Source organism: Pipistrellus kuhlii, unplaced genomic scaffold (genome assembly GCF_014108245.1).
Source record: "Pipistrellus kuhlii isolate mPipKuh1 unplaced genomic scaffold, mPipKuh1.p scaffold_m20_p_6, whole genome shotgun sequence".
In the NCBI taxonomy this organism is placed as follows: Eukaryota; Metazoa; Chordata; class Mammalia; order Chiroptera; family Vespertilionidae; genus Pipistrellus; species Pipistrellus kuhlii.
In genome coordinates this window covers 23,799,015-23,821,263 of record NW_023425562.1, presented here as the reverse complement: position 1 = coordinate 23,821,263, position 22,249 = coordinate 23,799,015, and the positions used below count along the sequence as shown (strand labels likewise).

The window sequence follows — 22,249 nt, the reverse complement described above, 5'->3', positions numbered from 1 at the left end:
GGTACGTGGAAGTCCTTACCACAAATAAACAAGCGCTGTGGGCTCCAGGGAGAGTTTCTGTAACATTTGATCCTGTGGGCAGAGCAGAACCTTGGAGGGCGCGTCAGTTGTTTTGGGCAAAATACAGAACCGCTGGAATTTGACATGACGACCTTCGCCCCAGCCTCCCAGCATTTCTGTCTTTCAGTCTTCGAGGGGGTCTGGCTGGCCCGTGTTTCTGGCTGAGTTTCTGTATAAGCAGATGTTCCCACCGCCTTGTGTCCATGGCCCAGCGTTTCTCCTTCTCTCTGCGTTTCCACTCTTACCTTTGTGGGTCTTCTGATGTTTCCTTTAACTTTCAAAAAGGCGAAGGGAAGAATTTCAGGGTTGTGGTTTTTGATTTCCATACCTTCCGCGTTCCTGGGACACAAGCTAAGAGAACACGGTCCTGTCCTCCTGAGGTTCCCAGCCAGGATGGGGAGATGGACACGGAACCGTGTGGTCGAGGGTGGCATGTGCACACGTGTCCAGGAGCCAGGCTTCTCCCACGAGGGGAGTGACAGAAGTTTACTCCCAAATAAAAGCAAAAAAAACCTGTCCTCTTGCTATTCCTGCATGTCTGTGCCGGGACCTAGAAATGTTTCTCCACCATCAGAAGGTCCTTTGGGACAACCTTCCCTTTCTGACCAGCTGTCCTCCGAGGAGCTAGGGATTTGTCCTCCCTCCAGAAAGGTGGTTCTGGGCTCTGGGACCCGAGGGTGTGAGCCGGAGGTGACACCTGTTTTCCTGTCTGCCCCTCCGCAGCGAGTGTAACAGTAACCGGGACTCCGTCCTGTCCTACACCAGCGTGAGAAGTAACAGCTCCTACCTGGGCAGCGACGAGATGGGGTCTGGTGAGTCAGCGGCTCCTGCTCCAGGGCCGGGGGTCTGCTCCCCGTGGGACTTGGTTTGGTTTACTTCTACTTTATTACACTTTCCTCCGTGTTATTTTACACGATGCTTTTTAGTCACTCGTTCAGCACATTTTACCGAGCCCCCGTGTTGCGCTGGGATCACAACCACGAACAAAACAAAAGATCCTGGCCCTCATGGAGCTGAGGTTCTCCACGAATGTCACGGACACGGGACACGTGAAAACATACATGATGCAATGAGAGATTGTGATGAGTTGCTCCGACATCACTAAAATATGGCGACTTGATGGTTTCCATAAAAAGGACACGTGCTCAAACCAAAAATCCAGACGACATAGGGAAGTTCAAAAGAAGTACATGACAGTCTCCGAAACTGGTTTGGCTCAGTGGATAGAGCGTCGGCCTGCGGACTGAAAGGTCCCAGGTTTGATTCCAGTCAAGGGCATGTACCTTGGTTGCGGGCACATTCCCAGTAGGGGGTGTGCAAGAGGCAGCTGATCGATGTTCTCTCTCATCGATGTTTTTCTTTTTCTTTTTAAAAAAAAATATATTTTATTGATTTTTTACAGAGAGGAAGGGAGAGAGATAGAGAGCCAGAAATGTCGATAAGAGAGAAACATCAACCAGCTGCCTCCTGCACACTCCCCACCGGGGATGTGCCAGCAACCAAGGTACATGCCCTTGACTGGAATCGAACCTGGGACCCTTCAGTCCGCAGACCGACGCTCTACCACTGAGCCAAACCGGTTTCAGCTCATCGATGTTTTTAACTCTCTATCCCTCTCTCTTCCTCTCTGTAAAAAAAATCAATAAAATATATTAAAAACAAACAAACAAACAAAAAGAAGTATATGACAGTAAATCAGAACCCCTAGGAGTGACCAGCTGTCACATGTGGAGACCATTGGTGAACACAGTTCTGCACACATGGACAGACAGACAGACATAATACTCCATGAATTAGATCATGCTGTACCTACAGCTTTTTCTGAAAGACTGAAATTGGCTTTGATTTAAGTTGTATTGATTTCCACGTTTAAAAAGTTTATTTTGTGAATAGGCCATAAATCCACTTGCTTCATAACTGAAAAGGCACGAGAGGGCGGGTGATGACAAGCCTCCCTCCCACCTTGCGACCCATCCTCCTGGTCCCCCGCCCCCACGGCCACAGCTGCGTTGTATGACCTTCCAGGGATAGTCTGGGCATAAAAATTTAATTTCAATTTGACAGAAGAAAGAGAAGCACAAGGAACATTGACGATATTGCTGAACTTTAGATAAATATTTCATCGCGTAAGATATTTGGCTATAAAAACTCTCCCTGGGGAGGTTGGAGAAGGAGCTTCCATGAGGCGGCTGACTGAACTGAAACAGCTGGGGGGTAGGTCGGAGATGTGGGGTCCATCCAGTTCCTTCTCTCTGGCTCGCAGCCTCCTCATTTGCAGAGCCTCGGAAATAAAAACAAGGGCTTACAGTTGTGTAATGCTCTAGTTCCTGTTGTCCATGTTGAAGATTATGAAATGGAGGCTCAGAGAGGTCAAGAAAATTGCCCAGTGTCACACAACCAGGATCCGAATCCATGAGGCTCCAAATCCACTGTGGGGCTTGGAGCTCTGCAGCCCTGTAGCCTTCGTGGGAAGGAGGCTGGGAGGGTGTGAGATGGGTCGGAAATGGCTTGTTGATGGCTGTGGTTTCTTCCTTCCGCCAGGGGACGAGCTGCCCTGTGACATGCGGATTCCATCAGACAAGCAGGACAAGCTTCACGGCTGCCTGGAGCATCTCTTCAACCAGGTAGGACCTTTGTCCCCACCCCTGGCTGGACCTCGGGTTTCTCCCGTCGCCCGTGGTGAGGACCCATAAGCCAGAACCCGGGTTAGGCGCTGGGAATCAAGGGTCCCCGCAACCTGGAGGCCACAGGAGCCACCCTAACCTCGAGCCTCCTGCCGCCAGGTGGACTCCATCCACGCTCTCCTCAAGGGGCCAGTCATGAGCAGGGCTTTCGAAGAGACCAAGCATTTCCCTATGGACCACTGCTTGCAAGGTGAGCACAGGGCCGCCCCTCCGCAGGGCTGGGAGTGACATCCAGCATCTAACAAGATGGCAAGGATGGGGAATGTGTGCCAACGGGGGTGGGGATGGGCAGGATACGGGCTCACACTCTCGGCCTTGACCCTCTCCTGTCCAGTGGCTAATGCTTCATCCAGGGGTCAGCAAGTTTAGCCCATGGGTCAAATCCAGCCCATATCCTGGTTCTATATAGACTTGACCTGAGAATGATATTTTCATTTATAAAGGAGAAAAGAATGCAGTGATGGATTTGTGATGTCTGCCCTGGATTGGTATCAGTGGTGAGGAGTTACACCTCATCTAGTGGGAAGGTGTGCTAAGATTGATGAGTGCTGTCTGCCATGGGTGTGGTACTATGAATCAGTAGCACACTTACCATGTGTTTGCCCTCCGTGGACCAGATAATACCCGAGTCCAGCCGGCATCCTTGATCTTGGATTCTGAGCTTTGAAATCTGGTGATGGGACATAGGCCTTTGTGCCACCGTTCTCCAAAGCTACCTCTGTCTCTTTCCCACCCTAATACCACTCTCCTTCCGCAGAGTTCAAACAGAAAGAAGAGTGTACAATTCGTGGCCGGAGCTTGATCCAGATCAGCATCCAGGAGGACCCCTGGAACCTCCCCAACTCCATCAAGACTCTCGTGGACAACATTCAGAAATACGTGGAAGGTCGGTTGGGCAGGGAGGGGTAACGTGGCGGTTTTGTGGCTATTGATTCTTAATGTGGAATGTGGAAGGACCAGGAGTGGGGCCATCTCCATGTCCAGGGGGACTCATGCCTCTTCCTCAGCTGAGTGTCCTGCCCTGGGCAGAGCCCTGGGACTGTGTATAGTCACATGATTAAGGAACGTCTGACTTGGGTGCTGGCAGTTCCTTGCAGAGAGAGGAGGCTGAGAAGGCTGCACTTACTCCTCCTTTTTAGGAAATTGTAGATTTAATTCAGTTCCTTTTATTATCAAGGCCACAGGCTAGGGGTTTCCCGATCAGACTTGGGCCCACAGGTGGGCTTTGATGATATAGCACACAAAAAAAATGTGAATCGGTTGCCAGTGTTCCATTACCTGAGATGTCACATAAAAATCTAGGTCAGGGGATCTGCCGCTAATCAGGCCTGCAGTCCCACAGTCACACTTGGGTGATGAGTGGCAGCTGCCGTCTTAGATGGGAGAGGGGCGACTTCCAGTTCACACAGCCCTCATCACTGCCTGCTTCCTGGTGTCTGCCTCACACAGCTGCTTGCCTGACCCTTGGCAGCATTTGAGTCCGGTACTCCTGGCTTAGAAGGACTCTAGACCAGGAGACATTTGACCAGGACAGCAGGAGGGCAAAGCTGCAGAGCCATTCCCCGGAACAGCGCCCCTGAGTTGGCCTTTCAGATTTTTCTTTTAAACCCTTTGTGGGTCTAAGAGCCTTTTTTTTTTTTTTTTAAGGAAAGAGACCAGGATGTTAGGCCTGTGTTCAGAAGGTCTGAGCTTTGTCTATGCGGGTTCAGGGCTGTGGCTGTGTAGAATGTGCATACGTGCCTGTGTGCTTGCATGAACATGTATGCATATAAGCGTGTGTCCACACATGCATGTACAAGGTGTGGGCTGGGGTCTCTGGCCTGGGAGTCGGAAGGGACTGGTTTCAGTCTCTGTTTGGTGGGTATATGTAAACAGTTGGGGTACAGCTAGCAGTTGTGGTTCCATCCCCTGGAAACTGAGGGTTTCTGGAACTCACCCAACATTCCATCAGAGCAGCGTGACTGTGCCTATCCAGAGCGTCCCTGCGCAGGGCGTGGAGCATGGGCTGCAGGGAGGACCCAGTTCTGCTCCAATCTGTGCTGACTCCTCTCGGCTCATTCTTTTCTCTGCTTCTCCTTCCAGATGGGAAGAACCAGCTGTTGCTGGCCTTGCTGAAATGCACAGGTGAGGGCTTTGCAGCAGCAACTCTGTGATTGGCACACGGAGGTGTATCCAGGAGAGGACGTCCTGGCTGGCAGTGGTGCTCCTGGCGGCAGCCCTGGGAGGCCTGGTCTGCTGGCGAGGTCCATGTTCCCCTGGTCATCAGGGCCTGGACCTGGGGGAGGGAGTGACTTCATGGCTCTTGTACCTACAACTACTTAGGCCTCATTTGCTTCCTCCACTTGAGTCCAGGGTCAAGTCTTAGGGCCCTGGAGCCAGGAGCCCTGTGTCTTGCCACCTCCCAGGCCTGAGGACAGGAGAGAGAGGACTGATGACCAGGGAGGGTCTTTGCCAGTCGAGTCCTCAGCCCCGTGTGGGACTTCCACCTGGCAGACAGTGGGGAGGAGGAAGGGCAGATGGTGGGCTCGGGGAAGCTGGGAGGTGTTCTCTATCCCTCCCTTCTTCCCAGAAATTCTCCGTCAAGTGGCAGCTAAAATAAGATTAGGTCAAAATCGGTGTCTGGGAATCAATTGGCTAGAGCCAGTCATTGAAAATAATTCCCTCAGGAGGATCGGGCCCTGGATGAATGATTGCCTGAAATTAGCCCGTTCTGCAAACCATGTCAGGACAGGGGCGAGGAAGGGGTAGCCAGGAAGAGGCTTCTCAAAAACAGAGAAAATGGTACACAGCATTTCTGAAAGCCCGGAGCTTGGCAGAAATGCTTGGCGCCATTGCTGTCCAGCCAGCCAAGGTGGAGCAATCCCCTGACCAACGGAGAAACAGCTGAGTAAGGTTTTGGGAAAGCCTTAGGCAAAATCACAAGGCAGATGGATCAATGAGAGAGTTGAGATTTTCAGTAATTTGGCTTGCTTTTGGAGAATTGATTCTTGTGGGGTTGGCTTTTGGTGGTCGGGATTGATTTTGAGCAAGCTGGCCCCGGATGGCTGGCCTGCTGGGGCTGGTGGCTGGTTGTGGGCCTGGGCTCTGGGGCGTGGGGCAGGAGCCCCTGCCCAGCGAGCCCGTCTCCGCCCTCCAGACACTGAGCTGCAGCTGAGGAGGGACACCATCTTCTGCCAGGCCCTGGTGGCCGCCGTGTGCACCTTCTCCGAGCAGCTCCTGGCGGCGCTCAGCTACCGCTACAACAACAATGGCGAGTACGAGGAGAGCAGCCGGGACGCCAGCCGCAAGTGGTTGGAGCAGGTGGCAGCCACCGGCGTCCTCCTGCACTGCCAGTCCCTGCTGTCGCCAGCCACCGTGGTGAGTGAGGGGACGGGGGAGGAGTGTGCCCTGGGAGCCTGGGCAGGAGAGCTCCTGCTTACTCACTCAGGCTCTTGTCCCTCCTGGTTCATTCAGCCGCTGTTCATGAGCACCTACAATGTGCCACCCTTATGGGCACCGGGGATCAGCTGAGGGCCATGCACAGGGCTGTACTCAGGGCTCTTAACTCCTGGTGGGGAAAGGTAGACATAAATGAGTAAAATACGCGGTTGTAGACCCGTGGTTCTCAGCCAGGGCAGTTTTCCTCCCAGGGGACACGTGGCCGTGTCTGGAGGCATTTCAGGTTGTCACAGTGAGGGGAGACTCGTGTCAAGCGTGTCGAGGCCAGGAACACCGCTGAACATCCTGCAACGCACAGGATGGCCCCCACTCCCCTGAGAATTCTCTGGCCCTAAACGCCAGTGGTGTCACCCTTGAGAAACCCTGGTGTGTAGTGATACGGGCTCCTCAGACATTGTGATACAAGCTAAGGAGAAAAATTAAGCAGGGGAGGGGACAGGAAAAGATAGGGCGACAGCCATTGGACGTTTCGATAAGGTAGCCAGGGAGGGCCTCCCTAAGACGGTGACAGCTGACCAGGAACTGAAAAGGGAGAGGGAGTGAGCCACGAGGATCTTGGGAAAAGTCTCTCAAACAGAGAGCCTAGCAGAGGCAGAGGCCCTGAGGCAGTGTTTGAGAAATTGCAGGGTGGGTCTATGGATAGAGCAGAAGGAATTGGGGCGGGAGGAGCGAGTCTTCAGAACGGACAGGGTCAGACTGTGTGGGGACTTACAGGACGTTGGCTGGTGCTCTGAGTGGGTGTGAGCCATGGCAAGGTTTTGAGCAGAGGCGGGATGGGATCTGATGGTGACACTGAAAGAACCACTCACGCTCCTTGGTGGGGAGGACCGTGAGGACAAGCCCAGCAGCGGGGCGGCCAGTGAGTAGGCGTTTGTAATGATCCAGGTGAGATTGATTCCTCGGTGCAGGCGGAATCTCACTTCATCTCGCACTAGCTCCGAGGCAGGGTTTTTACTCTCCCCGTTTTAAGGATGAGAACGCCGAGACCCAGGCAGCCAGATTTGAACTCCGGGGATCTAACTGTAGGCCCTCTAGCCCCTGGGTGGCCCTGCTTTCTCTGCATCTCCTCCTTATCTCCGATCCCACTGTCCTGTCACTCAGGGCTCAGAAGCAAGTCCAGTTTCTCTGGGCCCCCAGGAGGCAGCACCAAGGACTCATCATTTAAGGGTGCTGGGGCCCAGAGCCGACGTCCCCCAGAAATGAAGCCTGCAGCAATTCTCTGTGCTGTTCGGGCCTGCACCCCATGTTCCCAGTCCGGAGCTCCCCAACCGCTACTGCCCTGAGCTTCCTAGACATTTCCCCAGGCTGGGCTGAAAGCCACCACTGCTGGCTGTTGGGAAAGCATGGTCTAGGTGCGCCCTCTGCTGGCCGATTGTGCACACAGATCGCTTACACCTAGTTCCTGGAAAGGGCCACTGGGGTCTGGAAAGGCTGCCAGGAACACTCAGCCCTCACCTTCTGTTCTCAGATAAAGGGCCCTGGGCCCAGTGCACTAATTCACCAGTCACCACCGTGTGCCAGGCTCTGAGTTGGGCACAGGGTGTCAGAAGCTCACGTTCTAGTTGGGGGAGGCAGCTTGGAAAGAAGGAAGGAAGGAAGAGGGAGGAGACATGGACAGGAGGTAGTTACACTGAAGACTTAGAAGGTGGTTAAGTTTCTTCGGGTTGAAATGGTCAGAGATGTCTTCTCTGAGGAGGTGATGTTTGAGCTGAGACCTGAGTACCAAGGCAGCCCGCTAGGTACACGGTCCGAGGAAGAGTGTGCTGGGCAGAGGGAACAGCATGTGCAAAGGTCCCACACAAGAGGCCAGTGTGGCTGGAGGGGAGCAGGCGGGGGGGATCAGGGTTTGATGTTAGCAGGGCCTAGGACTCCATTCTGGAAGCAGAGGGAAGCGTTCAGAGGTTTTGAGCAGTTGTCACAGGGCAACCCCAGGAGCCTGACTAGGCCTGGTGACCCCTAGGCTGCCCCGCTCCCTCTGCACCTTGGGTTTTATCCTGGCTGCCCCGTGTTCGGGGGAAGGCTGGCATAGGGGCACCTGTGAAAAGGCTGGTGTGGTCCTCCTGGGGAGACAGGTCTGTGTTGGGGTGGTGAGGAGGGTTGAGGGAGGTGCTGGATATGGGGAATGTTTTGAAGGTCAGCCAACCTATCAGGACTTGGGGATGGGCAGTGTACTAGTATAGGGTGAGCAGATAGAGAAATCAAGAGGTCCTTGAGGTCACAGTGTAGGGCTTGGTCTGCTGAGCAGATGCTGGTTCTCTTTGCTGAGGGGCCCATGGCAGGGGGCTGAGGAGGAAAAGAAGGACTTTTGGGGATGTGTTACATCCGAGATGGCTGAGATGGGTTGCTGGGAGAGTCCGGGCAAGAGCAGAGCTGGGTTCTAGCCTTGGGAGGTTCAGGACAAGGGAACCTGGTGTCACGGCCAGCCTCGTGGAGCCCAGCGGAGCCTCGTGCTTGGCAGGCCTACAGCTGGTGTTGAGTCACAGCGCCCTGGCCTGGGGCAGGGTGGCACCTGACGCCCCTCCCCTGTCTCCCCCGCAGAGGGAGGAGCGCACCATGCTGGAGGACCTCTGGGTGACCCTGTCGGAGCTGGACACCGTCTCCTTCTCCTTCAAGCAGCTGGACGAGAACTACGTGGCCAGTGAGTGACTCCCCCCGCCCCCTGCATGGGAGTCGGGAGCTGCTCCGGGGACCACCCTGCCACCAGGCCAGCAGCCAAGGTGGACCTCGGACCCGGTTCTTTCGAACCTCACGCTCTCAGCGAACATGGAAAAAGAGGCTCTATTTTTTTTTTTTTTTTTTGTATAAACCCGGTTGTCTCCAAAAGCTCTTCAGAGGGAACAGCAACCAGTACCCAGTTCTTACTAAAGTTTCTAGAAATATCCGTTACTAGGGTGAAGACTTGTTAATATTTTCTAAGAATTTATAGCGCAGTTATGCCCCTCCCTCCCTCCTTCTTTCCCTCCCTCCCTCATCAACCCATTCATCCATCCACCCATTCATCCCTCTACTTATCCATCCCCATTCACCTATCTATCCACCACTCACCTACCAGCCCATTCATCCACTCATTCCTAAGTACGAGCACAGAGTGTGTGTTAGGCACAGTTTTCAATTCAGGGGCCACCGTGGAGAAATATGGGCCTGGCTCCTGCCCTCTGGTCTCATTCCCGGCTGTTGTATTCAGAGATATCGATCCCCACCCTAGCCTCTGCCCAGTCCGGCCGGACTCACTGTGTGGGGTGGACCCTGGGCATTGGGGCTCTAGAAAAGCTTTCCAGGTGACTGAGGTGCAGCCAGGATGGAGGACCCCTGGGCTGGGGTCTGTTGCCACTTTCTTACGAGTGTGGTTCGTGGACTGCAGCCAGCGGAACCTCGTTAGAAAGGTGAATTCTCAGGCCCCAGCCCCGACCTGCACCAGAAACTCCCGAAGCAGAGCCCAGAGGCCGGTGTTGAAGGGACTGGGCGGGTTTGAAGCACATTCATTTGGGAACCACTGCTCTAGATCAGCGATTCTTCACTTTTTAAAATTACCTCCTCCGTAAGGCGTCGGTGTAGTTTTTTCCCTAATTGCTGCAACCCCATTACATTTTAAGACCACGGATATACTATATGCCTGTTTAGGTACTCTGTATGTGCTTTATTCATAAAAAGAGTATTCTTCTTTTGGCCATCGCCTCAAGAACCAATTTTCACCTCCTTAGGGATGACATCACCCTGTTGAGAATATGTGAGAATCTAGAGGGACCATAGCTTTTGTTTCAGGTGCCAATTGGAATTGATGGTCAGTTCTATCGATAGGCAACCGTTGGGCTTAGGGAGAACTAATGATTGATGAGTTTGATTGATGAGTTATGTCTGCCATAGGTGCCCGATGGGGTGTTGGTGATTGATTAATGATGTCTGCCATGTTAACACCATGCCTACCATAAGCTGTACCCTATGAGTGTAAATAAATGCAGGTCCTGGTTGAGGGCAGCGTTTGGCAGGTAGAGGCCTGGGGCACCAGGTGAGGAGTACAGGAAACATTCCTGAGGCTCTGAAGACAAACACTGACAACCCCCAAGATGGGCAAAACCAGTGTCAGGTCTGAGAATTGAGCAGTGGTAACTGGAACCTGTTGAAAGAAGAGAAAAGGGAGGTCAGAGGCTGCTCTTCTGAGTATGGGTGGACTGGGCTGTCTGAGGCTACCCCTAGAGGAGGGGAGGGCAGGGAGGTCTGAGGTCAGAAAGGGAGACCCAGAATACCACCCTGAAGGTAGGAGGCACGGGGTTCTGAGGCCACCCCTCTGGGGTGGGGAGAATAGGGAGATGCCATTGGGTGTCTGAAGCTGCCCTAACTACGGTGGGCAGGGCTCCCCTGGGCCTGGGTGGTCACCTGCCCTGCCCCACCATGTCCTCCCACAGACACCAATGTCTTCTACCACATTGAGGGCAGCCGGCAGGCGCTGAAGGTCATCTTCTACCTCGACAGCTACCACTTCTCCAAGCTGCCCTCCCGCCTGGAGAGCGGGGGCAGCCTGAGGCTGCACACCGTGCTCTTCACGAAAGGTGAGCAGTGGGGTGCCGAGTGGGGCCCCCAGGGGACACCCAAGGCTCAGAGCACACCGGGACCCCACCACCTGGCCCCCCTTTCTTCCTTCACAGCCCTGGAGAACCCAGAGGGGCCTCCCCCTCCGGGCAGCCAGGTGGCGGAAGACTTGCAACAGGAGATCAACACCCAGTCCCTGGAGAAGGTTCAGCAGTATTACCGCAAACTCAGGTATCTGCCCGGGGCACCCGTTGGGGACAGGAAACTAGACACTGCTGCGGGAACTGGGTATTAGAATATAGGGCATCAGACAGGCCCCCAGCATGGGCGTGGGCAAAGTGCCTTTTCCTGAGCACCTACTGTGTGCCAGGCTCTGCCTACCATGCTCATCAGATTCTCACAACAGTCCCGGTTAGTCATTCTAAACCACTTTATAGACGAGGAAACGGAAGCCCAGAGTGCGGACCCGGCTTGCCCACAGCCACAGAGCTAGATGGTGGCTGGCCTGAGCTTGGACCTGGGTCTGTGTGGCTTCCAAGAAGGTCCTTGCGACCCAGAGGAGCGCCTGTTTCATTTCCTGTGTGGTGGGAGCTGGATGGGATGTTTGAGCCTGTGAGTGAGGGGTGTGGCCCCAGGGCCTTGGCCTGGCTCCGAGGAGACCCTCGGAGGGAAGTGGAGGGAGCAGGGGCCACATTCTCAGAGGAAGCCTCACACCCAGGGAGGCAGCTCCCCTTACCACCACGCGCACCCCAGCCCTTCCTTCCCCTCACCTTCTCCCTCCGCGGAGAGGAGGCTGAAGATCAGCAGAGGGGCTGGGTAAGGGCTTCCCTGTTTGGGGTTTGGCTTTACTGTTTGGAAAGGGAAGCTGATGCTTTCAGGGAAAACACCCAGTTTCGTTATTAAAAGTGGCATCTCTTCGGATTGATCGATGCCATCAATCTGCTCCATGCTGCTGCTGAATATTTAAAATATCACAGCTCTGATCCTTCCTTTATTCCTTCCTTCGTTCCGCACACGTGGGCCGGGCTCCCTTCTGGGTGCTGGCTCGGGAGTCAGCAGGGGCCCATAAAGCCTCTTCTTCATGGAGCATAGATTCTAGAGCAGCAGTTGTCTGGCGCATCTCCTGTTTTGTCGATAAAGTTTTATTAGCACACATGCACGCTCATTTCCATATGGATGTCTTCAGCTTATCTTGTGCTACAATCCTGCTTCCGAGGGGGTGATGGTAATAAGCCAGTGAAGAGAGTGATGTCACGTGTTAAGTGGTGAGAGTTTTCAGAGGACAGATACACAAGACAAGGGGTGAGAGAGAGAGAGGGGCATCAGGTGTTGACCAACTGATCAGGATGGGCCATCAGGGAGAGGTGGCATTTGAGGGGTGCCTGGCAGGCCCCTTGTGCTCCCCGCCTCGGGCTGTTGCAGGAACGGGTGACTGTGGGCGTGGAGAACTGTGCAAGGCGCTCTCTGGTTTCTTTCTGAGCGTTGTGGGCGGGCAGAGGGGCTGTGGCGGCAGTGGGTGGGGGCTGCATGGATGGGGCATGGCGACCCCCCAGCAAGCCCATATCTGTCTCTCCCAGGGCATTTTACCTGGAGCGGTCGAACCTGCCCACAGACGCCAGCACCACGGCGGTGAAGATAGACCAGGTGCGTCCCCTGTGGAGCTGCGTGGGCAGGGCTCCGGGCCTGTCACCCACGGCCCGGCCTCAGGCAGGCCTCAGGCTTGACAGCGGCTTAGGGGGTACTGGCCTCAGGATTGTGAGGCTGGGCGTCCCGAGAGAAGTGGTGGCCGTGGCCCTTCGGGGGCCTGTAGCTTCGCTGGCAGGATAGTAAGACGGCCCAGAAAGAGCTGGCAGACCGCCCTGTTGTAGCGTGCCTCCACAGTGCGGCTGAGAGCTGGGGCAGGCGGCAGGCTCTTCCCGGGAGGTGAGCTGGGCTGGCTGAGACAGCTGGCAGAGGGCACTTCCTTCAGGCTTAGCCGGGGGCTCACCTGGGCACGTGAAGAGAATGAGATTTGAAGGTTAGACCTGAAATACACTGTGAGCACCGAAGGCCAGCTTGTGGGGCAGTGGGGAGCCACAGATGGTCCCTGAGCAGGGCCGGGGGAGATTAATGGGGCTGTAACCCCCGGGGAGGGGAGCCTGGAGGACGCTGCACTAGCTGAGCTGGACTGGAGGGAGTGGATGGGGCAGGAGGCCGGGTGGGGGCCTCCTCAGACTGTCCGGATGGATGGGGTTGTGCACCTTACAGCTGATTCGTCCCATCAACGCCCTGGATGAGCTCTGTCGTCTCATGAAGTCCTTGGTCCACCCCAAACCTGGTGCCGCCGGGAGCCTGGGTGCCAGCCTCATCCCCATCTCCTCTGAGCTCTGCTACCGCCTGGGGGCTTGCCAGATTGCCATGTGTGGCACAGGCATGCAGAGGTGAGCTCGGAGCTGGCCCTGGGAGGGTCAGAGAGCAAAGGTTGGGGGGTGGGGAGGCAATGTGTGACATTGGCGCATCAGAGGGGTGCAGAGGGTAGCAGTCAAATGCTGGTTTTGTGTGGTGTGCAGGAGGGGGGTGGGGGGTTCCTCTAATTATCTGGGGGTGGGGGCAGTGCTCAGCCCGGAGGCAAGGGCTTCCTGGGGAGAGGAGGATGTGAGGCCAGGGCCTGACAGGCTGTGCTAGGTGATGGTCTGATGGTGGCTATTCCTGGCGTGTGCGCTCAGAGGCCTCACGCGGTGGGCAGGAAGTGCCCGTCTCACCTGCCGCCACTCCCCCCCCCTGCCCCCCGCCCCTCCCCACAGGAGCACGCTGAGTGTCTCGCTGGAGCAGGCGGCCATCCTGGCTCGGAGCCACGGGCTGCTCCCCAAGTGCATCATGCAGGCCACGGACATCATGCGGAAGCAGGTGAGGCAGCCCTGCCCGGCTGCAGGGCGCTCTGGCCGGGCACCTCGGGCTGGGAGCAGGATGAGGGGGCCGTCGGGGGCTGGGCCATCATCAGCCTGCCCCGTGGCCCTTCTCCCCAGCTGAAAGGGGCCCAGGACTTCTCCTCTGGGCCTGCTCTCCATCTTTCCGCACCGCACCCACGCCCGTGCTTGCTCACATGTCCCGAACGGTCCCAGCCTCACAGTTCTTTCCTCCCAGGGCCCCAGGGTGGAGATTCTGGCCAAAAACCTGTGGGTCAAGGATCAGATGCCCCAGGGCGCACCTCGGTGAGTGGCTGTCCTTCCCTTCCCCCTCCCCTCCCTTCCCCTCCCCTCCTCTCCTCTCAGAAGACCAGGACCTGGGCTGGCATCAAACTCCTGGCCTCACCCCAGGCAGACCCCTGGGTAGTCCTACGGGGCTTCCCCTCTCACTTATGGGGCCCCACTTTGGGAAGTGACAAGCAAGCTCAGTTTTTTACTCCCCAGAGGAGCACCTACTGCGTCTGGGAAGATGACACAAAGGCCCCAACATGAGCCATGGGCAAGGATTTGTTGGGATCCCCCCCCACCCCCCCCACATCCGCCCTTGCTCTGCCTCCTTGCTGCCCTCAGGCCCTCAGTCCATCCGCTGCTTCCTGTCCTCAGAATGCCATCATCTCTCCATGCCGATTCCAGCCAGGCTGGCGGTGCCCTGTGCTGCCGCTTTCCCAGCAGTAGCTCCTATCCATCCCATCTTCTCTCTCCATCCCCTCTGCCCAGTTTGCTATCAGCACTGCTCACAATTTTTAAGTCACTTTGTTTTGAAACAGCTTGACTCACAGGAAGTGACACAAGTAGTCGAGAGGGTGCCCTGCACCCAGCTCTCCCGTAGCCACGGGACATCCACGAGGCCAGGAACCGGGCTGGTGGCCGGGCAGCTCCCACACAGACCTTGCGGTTTTCGCCCTCCCTTCCTCTGAGGGCTTTTGTCTGTTCACTCACCCCACCCCAGGCACCGCTGCAATCTCTTTTCCTACACGTACTGACTCCAACCCGAACTCTGTGGACAAGATACTGTTATGATGCCCAGCTGGCAGCTGGGGGCGCTGAGGCACAGAGAGGTTGAGTACCTTGCCTGAGGTCGCACAGCTCGTAAACGGCAGAGCTGAGGTTCTGACCCAGGCCGTCCAGGCCCGGGGGCCAGCCTCCTAACCCCTGGGCCGTTTTTGCTTCGCCGTCTGGTCCGTGTCACCGAAGCCCTTCTCCCTGCGGCCGATCTGCCTCTTGTGCTTGGAAGCCATTGGTGGCTCCTTCTTACCTGGCGGTGAGACTCGGTATCCTTCTGATGGAGACGTTCAGAAGGCAGCTTTCTGTGTCCTGCAGGGAGAGGCCCCAAGAGTAAATTAAGCAAAAAAATAAAATAAATAAATAAAGGGCTAGACACAGAGAGGAAGGCAGAGGAAGAGAGAGTTAGAAACATCCATGAGAGAGAAACATCCATCAGCTGCCTCCTGCACACCCCCTACTGGGGATGTGCCCGCAACCAAGCTCCCACTCAGACCTTGCAGGTCCCTTGACCGGAATCGAACCTGGGACCCTTCAGTCCGCAGGCCTACGCTCTATCCGCTGAGCTAAACTGGTTTTGGCGACTCTGCGTTTTTTTTTTTTTTTTAAACATCTACTGGGTTTTGTTTTCTGTGCATGGACTGCCTGTCCACGTAAAGATGGGAGCCACATGAGTAATAGTCCCAGCCCGCCCCGGCCCCTCCTCATCCTCTCCCCCTCCCCCGCCAGGCTCTACCGCCTCTGCCAGCCGCCAGTGGACGGGGACCTCTGAACGCCCGCCCGGACGCTCGTGCTTGGCTGCGCCGTCTGGAGCTGGGATTCGGGAGGACACGGCGGGTCCTGCTGGCCCGCGCCTGAGCCCGTCCGAGGCTCCTGCTCCTGCTCCCTCCGGGCCGCCAGCCTCCATCGCCGCCTGCCAGGACCGGCCCGGCCCCCGCTCTCGGACGAGCGAGCCGATAGGCCTGGGCCCGCGCGTCTCCACACTTCTGCCGGAAACCTGGAGCGGAGGGGTGACACCGGCCCCGGGACCCGGGAGAAGGCACGGGCACTGCCGTGGGAGGCCCCGGCCTCGGCTCCCTAGGATGGCTCGACCTGCACTTTGAAACCCTGGCTTCCCTCTAAGCCCACATTCCAGGCGGCCGTGCCTCCGCCTCCTCGCCTTGGCTTCCAGCTCACCCTGCACTAACCTGCTCCGCGGACTCGGGAAGCGGGCCTCTGCCGGGAAGACGGGGACCGGGCAGCGTCCGTCACCACGAGGACACTCGAAAGCCGCACCAGCTTCCGGCAGCACCGCCCTGGGGACTGGGGCCGCCAGCCCTGGGCGCAAGATCTGCCCTGGCTTTATTTATGTGGCGTGACATCTCTATGGTTTACTTTAGACCCCCCCCCCCCCCCCCCCCCACCGTGTGATTATTTGACATTTTAAGTTTCAAAGAAAGGTGTATTATTGTCTAACGGGACCATCACAAGGTAGCATTGACAGCTTTCCCCAGTACTAAAAAGGAAAAGAAAAACTAAGTTATTGAAAATTCAAACACATTGCACCTTTTTCAATATTAGGGTGTCGCTTACAGCTATGAACTATGGTTCCTTCTCCCCCCCCACCCCCCCATTCCCCCGTTAGCTGGCCAGTATTAGAACGAATTTTACTTTCCTCTCTTGGAATGACTGGCTCTAAGGGTTCGAGCGGCGGCTGGGCCAGGTCTGGGGACTGGAGGGGCCTGAACCACCCACCTGAGATGCTGTCCCACGCCGGTGTGTCCTGCAGGTCAGAGGGTCGAAGGAGACCCTGGCTGGCAGCTTCTGTAACTTATTTTGTCGATGGTCTCTCAGAGCAGGGAGCTGGGGGCTTCTCCGCCAGCCAGGGGGACAGGAAGACAGCCTCTCTGCCTTCTGGGCGCCACGTCCCATCTGGGGCCCCTCTCCGCGGTGCATCCCCGGAGCTCCTGTTCATGAGCGGGGAGATGTCACCCTTGGCTGGTGGTGAGAGCGGGTGTGGGTTTCCCGAAGCCCCTCCCGCCTCCCCGAACATCGGACCCCGGAGCCCCGGGGGTCCCCTCCTGAGCATTAGACTGCGGAGGCGGGCTTGTGGCTGGGCACTGGTGACGCGATACAAACGAGGACCTGCCCTGCCTGGGGGGAAACGGAGAGGGTCCCGGCGGGCAAGGCCTCGTGCACTGGTTTACTTTAAAATGTACAGAGTCTCCTCATTAAATTCATGATAGATTTTTTATTATTATTAAAAGTCAATTTATAATACAGAGATCTTGATCTGTGGTTCCTTTGGGGCCGAGACCCTGGTGGCATGGGGGTGGTGTGGCCATCCTCACGATGGAATGAGCCGAGGCCTCCAAGACCCATGGGGGGGGGGGTCCTTGAGCCAGTGACCCCTCATCAGCCTCAGATGCCATCCCTCCGAGCCTCAGTTTCTTCCTGCATATTGAGGGTAGTATATATTTCCCTTGCAGAGGAGTGGTGAGACCACCGAGGTCTCACTGCAGGTCTGCCCCTCCGGTGGGCCACAGCGGGCTGTATGTTGTATTTCACCTTTATTTTGGGCTCTGACCTCCCCTTTCACAGCGATGCTGGAGGAATGTGTCTATTTGCCCCGGTAACCCCCACCTCCTCCCGGGTGTCCTGCAGTTTCTGGTCTTAGGTGAACCCAGGGATCAGGGTAGGTCCATCCTCTGCCCCAGCCTTCAATTCCATTTGGATCTGGGATCTGGGATTGGGGCTGCTGGAATGGTAGTCCAAATACTCAACACGTGCTGGTTCCCAGCCAATCAGAATTCACGCTGGCTGCAAGCAGACCAATCAGGACACATGCTGGAGCAGACACTGCATACCTTGAGCCTGTGGTCTAGGCCCCAGGCTGTGAGCTGGTTCTCACCTGCTGGGCCCGGGCCATCTTTCGGAAGCTCCCTGGGTCCGTCTGCCCAGCCGGGGTCATCTCACTTCCTGGTGGGATTTGACCTGTGGACTTGCTAGGCTGCCTTATGCCTGACTCCCTCTCTCTCCGTCCCTTTCCACCACCTCCTTGCCACATTCCTTCCTTTTACCTCTTCCCTTCTTTTCTCTCCCTCATCACACATTGGGAAGCACTGACATCTCTGAAAGACTCCCTCCTCTTAAAGGCACCCACACGGTTATGGCCACCTTTGAGACCCTTCTGAGCCATGATGCCCACACTAGTTCTACCTATCCTGATCCCTGGGTACACGTAAGACCAAAAAGAGCCCATTCTCTTTTAATCTCTTTTCCTTCCAAACTAACCTTTCCCAGAGTGCTTGCTCTCAAGGCCCAGAGTGGTCTCTTCCAGAAAGAGAGAGAGCGTACCTTGTGTCTTTCAAATGGCAGGTTTCAAAGACTCAATATTTAATCAGCGAGAGTGAATCCTGGTGGGGTTTCAGCACAGTGACAGACGGATTATTTGGAATTATCTGAGGTCAGTTTTGGATCCAGAAGCATCACTCTAAGGGGAGGGCTGTCACCTCCATCGATAGTTGATGCCTATCCTGGGCAGACACTTTTATAGGAAGCAGTAACTTCCCCAGTGCAGTACAAGGAGGAAGTGCGTTCTGTTCCAGGGATGGGCAGGGGCAGCTTTGGTGTAGAGCCGGAAAGTGGGCTCTGTGTGGCCTTGAACAAGTCACATCTCTTCACAGACACAGAGCTGCCTCTGCAAAGTGGGGTAAAAGCCTTTCTCTCCAGCGGGCCTTTGTCACAGTTACAACATGGAGCATGAGCTGGGAGGGCATTTTACCGGAGACAAGAGGTGTCAAACTGGCGGGCCGGGGGCTGAAATGCGGGCATCGATGGCTGTGTGTTTTATTTTCCCGATAGTATGTCTTTATAATTTTGAATCAGACATTCACATTTAAGAACCAGCAGATTTCACTTTCAAATTCAGATTTTTGTTTTTCCTTGAGAATTCAGAAGCTCTGGTTGCACTGGCCCCTATTCCCACCTGGCACGTGTCAACTGGAGCTGAGAGGTGCCAGGGCCGCTGGGCAAGGTGCCAGCTCTCCAGTTCCCCACAGCGTCATCTACCCAGCGTGCCCCTGTACCGACCTGTCTGACTCTGGGTGGCCCTACCCAGGCAAGTGTGGCCAAAGCTGGCCTTGGGACTGTCCAGGTCCTCAGCTCTAGGGTCCTCCTGATGATGTCAGCTGAGGGAGGACATCATGGCCAGGAGTTGCTGTGCTGACCAATGGGACATCAAGAGGCGGGCAAAACCCTGTTGTTGATGAGTCTCTCAGTTGTACCTTCGGTTCTCTGCTCTCCCAGGACCACAGCTGGGCCCAGTGTCTGAATCTATCTGATCCTCAGCTTCTTCCACTGTCCAGTAGCCAGAGCTTGCACCTCTAACCACATCACTCTGTGCCTGGGCTGGATTGTTCAGGGAAGTGAGGGCTTGCATTAAGACTTTGAAGTCAGACCCTCGCCTGCCCCGGAACTGCCAGGATTCTGTACTTGCTGAGTGGCTATTCCTTGGCAAGTCCCATCTCTCTAGTAGCCTCAGTTTCCTTTTCTGAGAAAAGGAGATGATACCCACCTGTCTGCAATGCTGGGGAACCCACAGTCTCGGGGGCCCACCGGTTAGCTTCCGGGGATAAATGTGGTGCCTTGTCCTCCCAGCAGGTGGCGCCAGAGATTGTGTAGTGTTCAGAGGTTGAGGTTACCTGGCCCCAGGTCCTGCCTACTCAAGCGCTGGCTCCCAGGTGCCCACATCTGGGACAAAGGCAGCCTGGAGGCAGGGGCTGGGATTGTCTTGATGGGCCCTGGCACCTACCCTTCTAGGCTGGGCTAGGCCTGAGTTGGCGTGCATATTTTCTCTATTTTTTCATTTTTCTTCATTCCTCTTTCTTGATTATTTTTGTCTTTTCCTCCATTTTCTTTCATTCCTATTTGTTTGGTCCCATAACGTATGTCTGTGAGCGAGAATCAATTTTTATATTCTTTCCTTTTTACTTTTATGCTTTCACTTCTTTTTCATTTTTCTTCCCTTGCAGTTGGAAAGATGTAAAAAACAAAACAAAACAAAACAAAACAAAACAAAACAAAAACACCCAAAAAACCCCTCTTGTAAAGTGATGTGCTTGAGAGAGGTGACCAGCTATCCACAACTGGTACTAATGTGCACAGACCCACCAAGACCTGCAGGGAAGCACTGACACCAGGTGGCGCTGTGCACCAGGAGGTCCTGCCTGGCCTCCGAGAGCAACTGGGGAGCATTGTAGTAAGTCTCTGTAGTAAGGCTTTGGGGCTTTTGGGGGAGGTTCATCAGAAATTATGACCAATGGCTGCCCCTCTCTGGGTACTAGTACCCTGGAGGGTGGGGGGAGGTCAGGAGAGAGCTGCAGGGATGCTTCGGACCAAGCAGCAGGGTCCTCTGACATGCTGTGTGACACCCCCCCCCCCCCCTGGGTCCTGCTCTTCTCTATGCCACAGTTCCCCCACCTATAACAAGAGGCATAAAACTCAGTTCCTCAAAAAGCACTCCTCCTCCTCTGGCCAGCTTGACCTCTCCCAGACTTGCCTGAAGGACCAATAGTAACGTTCAGAATCTCTGTTGTTGAGCTTAGTTTGCCAGTGGCGTAAAGGCCTTATGTCATGTGATCCTCTGACCAGCTAAGGCCCCATTACAGAGGAGGAAATGTACAGATACCGTAGGTTAAGTGACCTACCCACAGCCATAGAGCTCAGGAACCCTGGTCCCTTATGCAGTTCCAGAGCTGTGGTAGCAACATAGCGTTTAGAAAGGGGGGAGGAAGCACAGTGGCCTCTGGATTTGGGGGGCTTTGCCCAGGTGCAGCATGGGAGAATCTGGCTCTGGACCCAGAACTTGGAAGACCTGGGGGCGGAGGAAGGGGAGGGTGGAAGAGGTCGCCTTGCTAACGAAAGGACCGCAGGTTGTCCCGGGAAAAGGCTTTGCTGCCTTCGTGCCGTGGATGCTGCCTCAGGGCTTTGCACATGTTCCAGATGGCATGTGTCAGGAGGGTCGGGCCGGCCTTGCTCACAACTGTGGCCCCAGTTTCTGGCCCAGTGGCTGGTGCAGAGTAGGCGCTCAATCAATACCTGTTGACTGAAGTGGGACGAATCAGCACATGAGTGACCAGGCAGGGAGGATTCTGACCCACATACAGCCATCTCCTCAGGTGAGCTGTGCATGCCAGCTTAATCTTCAGATTCCAGAAAGTCCACCGTTGTAGCTCTTACCTTACCGGCTGTGACAGTTCTGGCCCTGACCCAGACCCAGACTCTGCAGGCGTTCTGCTCAATCTGTCTCCCTCACTGGCACTCTCCCTTGGGCTCAGATCCCTTGTAGAAAGTCTTGACGGGGCTGAATGTCCCTGCAAGAACGTTCTTCCTGCCAAAACCGGTTTGGCTCAGTGGATAGAGGGTCAGTAGGCAGATTGAAAGGTGCCAGGTTCGATTCCGGTCAAGGGCATGTACATTGGTTGCGGGCACATCCCCGGTAGGGGGTGTGCAGGAGGCAGCTTGTCGATGTTTCTCTCTCATTGATGTTTCTCTCTATCCCTCTTCCTTCCTCTCTGTGAACAATCAATAAAAAATATGTTTTTTTTTTTAAAAAAAAAAAAAAGAATTTTCTTCCATCAGGCTGGGCCTGAGCACTGGGGGCTGGGCCTGAGTCACTGGGGGCTGGGCCTGAGTCACTGGGGGCTGGGCCTGAGTCACGGGGGGCTGGGTCTGATCTCGCAGCAGGGCACAGCAGATGATGCAGAGCCACCCTGGCCTGAGGAGACCTACCCCGTCCAGCTTGTGCCCGCAGCCAGCATTCCGACACGCAAGAGGGCGGCAGAAGAAACCCATTTGTGATTCTAGCTCTGGCTCAACAACCCGCTTGGGCTCACCTCTTGCCCTCACTGGCATCATTTAACAGATATTTACTGAAGGCCTCCTGGAGCCCGGCCCCATTCTAGGGCCAAAGTCACATCAGCGAAGTGCTTGTGGAGTTTATTTTCTGCTGGAAGGTGGCAAAAAAAAAGTCAATAAACACACGGGTACATACTTTGTCAGGTGGTATTAATGCCAATAAATAAGGTAAGCAGGTGGGAGGACAAAGACAAAACAAAATAACTAAATGGCCAGGGAGGCCTCTCTGGGGCAGACCCTTGCATGGAGACCTATGGAGGAGAGACCGTGGAGATGAGAGAGCAGGTGGAAGGCCTGAGGTGAGAACGCTCCTGGTGAGTTGGAGGCAGGGAGAGAAGTCCGCTTAGCTTGAGGGAGTTGGGGGAGGATATGACGTCAGAGAGGGCAGGGCCCAGGGCCCAGAGGTGACCAGCGGGCTCTGGCATTCATGCCTAGAATCAGGAAGCTGCTGGCGAGTTTTGAGCAAAGGGCAGACAGTTTTCTCATCTGTAAAACAGAGCAATCCCAGCTCCTCGCCCACTGGGCCTGCCCATTTGAGTGTTTTCAAAAAGAAGCTGAGAGTACTCTTCAGAGCGAAGTGGCATTGGAACATTTTATTTCCACAATATGCTGTGCTTTTCTTATTGTGTTTTAGGAAATGTGTGGCATTCTGGTGACATGTAATGATGTTTCTGTTTATTCTCCACAGCCGCCTCT

General features: G+C 55.4%; 1 protein-coding gene across 4 annotated transcripts in view; it reads left to right on the top strand.

Annotated features, from left to right (window-relative positions):
• The window catches only part of PREX1 (phosphatidylinositol-3,4,5-trisphosphate dependent Rac exchange factor 1), a 166,996-nt gene extending 150,555 nt beyond the window's left edge, over nucleotides 1–16,441 (top strand). For 2 of the 4 annotated variants that reach the window (XM_036418585.2, XM_036418584.2), the window contains exons 27-40: nucleotides 784–872; nucleotides 2,602–2,684; nucleotides 2,844–2,934; nucleotides 3,502–3,630; nucleotides 4,827–4,868; nucleotides 5,881–6,101; nucleotides 8,721–8,820; nucleotides 10,586–10,729; nucleotides 10,826–10,940; nucleotides 12,287–12,353; nucleotides 12,957–13,129; nucleotides 13,493–13,595; nucleotides 13,833–13,900; nucleotides 15,386–16,441. In XM_036418585.2, the coding sequence (XP_036274478.1) occupies nucleotides 784–872; nucleotides 2,602–2,684; nucleotides 2,844–2,934; nucleotides 3,502–3,630; nucleotides 4,827–4,868; nucleotides 5,881–6,101; nucleotides 8,721–8,820; nucleotides 10,586–10,729; nucleotides 10,826–10,940; nucleotides 12,287–12,353; nucleotides 12,957–13,129; nucleotides 13,493–13,595; nucleotides 13,833–13,900; nucleotides 15,386–15,428 (1,468 nt within the window). In that variant the 3' untranslated portion in view covers nucleotides 15,429–16,441. Of the gene's footprint in view, nucleotides 1–783; nucleotides 873–2,601; nucleotides 2,685–2,843; nucleotides 2,935–3,501; nucleotides 3,631–4,826; nucleotides 4,869–5,880; nucleotides 6,102–8,720; nucleotides 8,821–10,585; nucleotides 10,941–12,286; nucleotides 12,354–12,956; nucleotides 13,130–13,492; nucleotides 13,596–13,832; nucleotides 13,901–15,385 lie in introns of all 4 variants that reach the window. The other 2 variants (XM_036418583.2, XM_036418582.2) reach the window with 2 other exon arrangements.
• The last annotated feature ends 5,808 nt before the right edge of the window (nucleotides 16,442–22,249 follow it).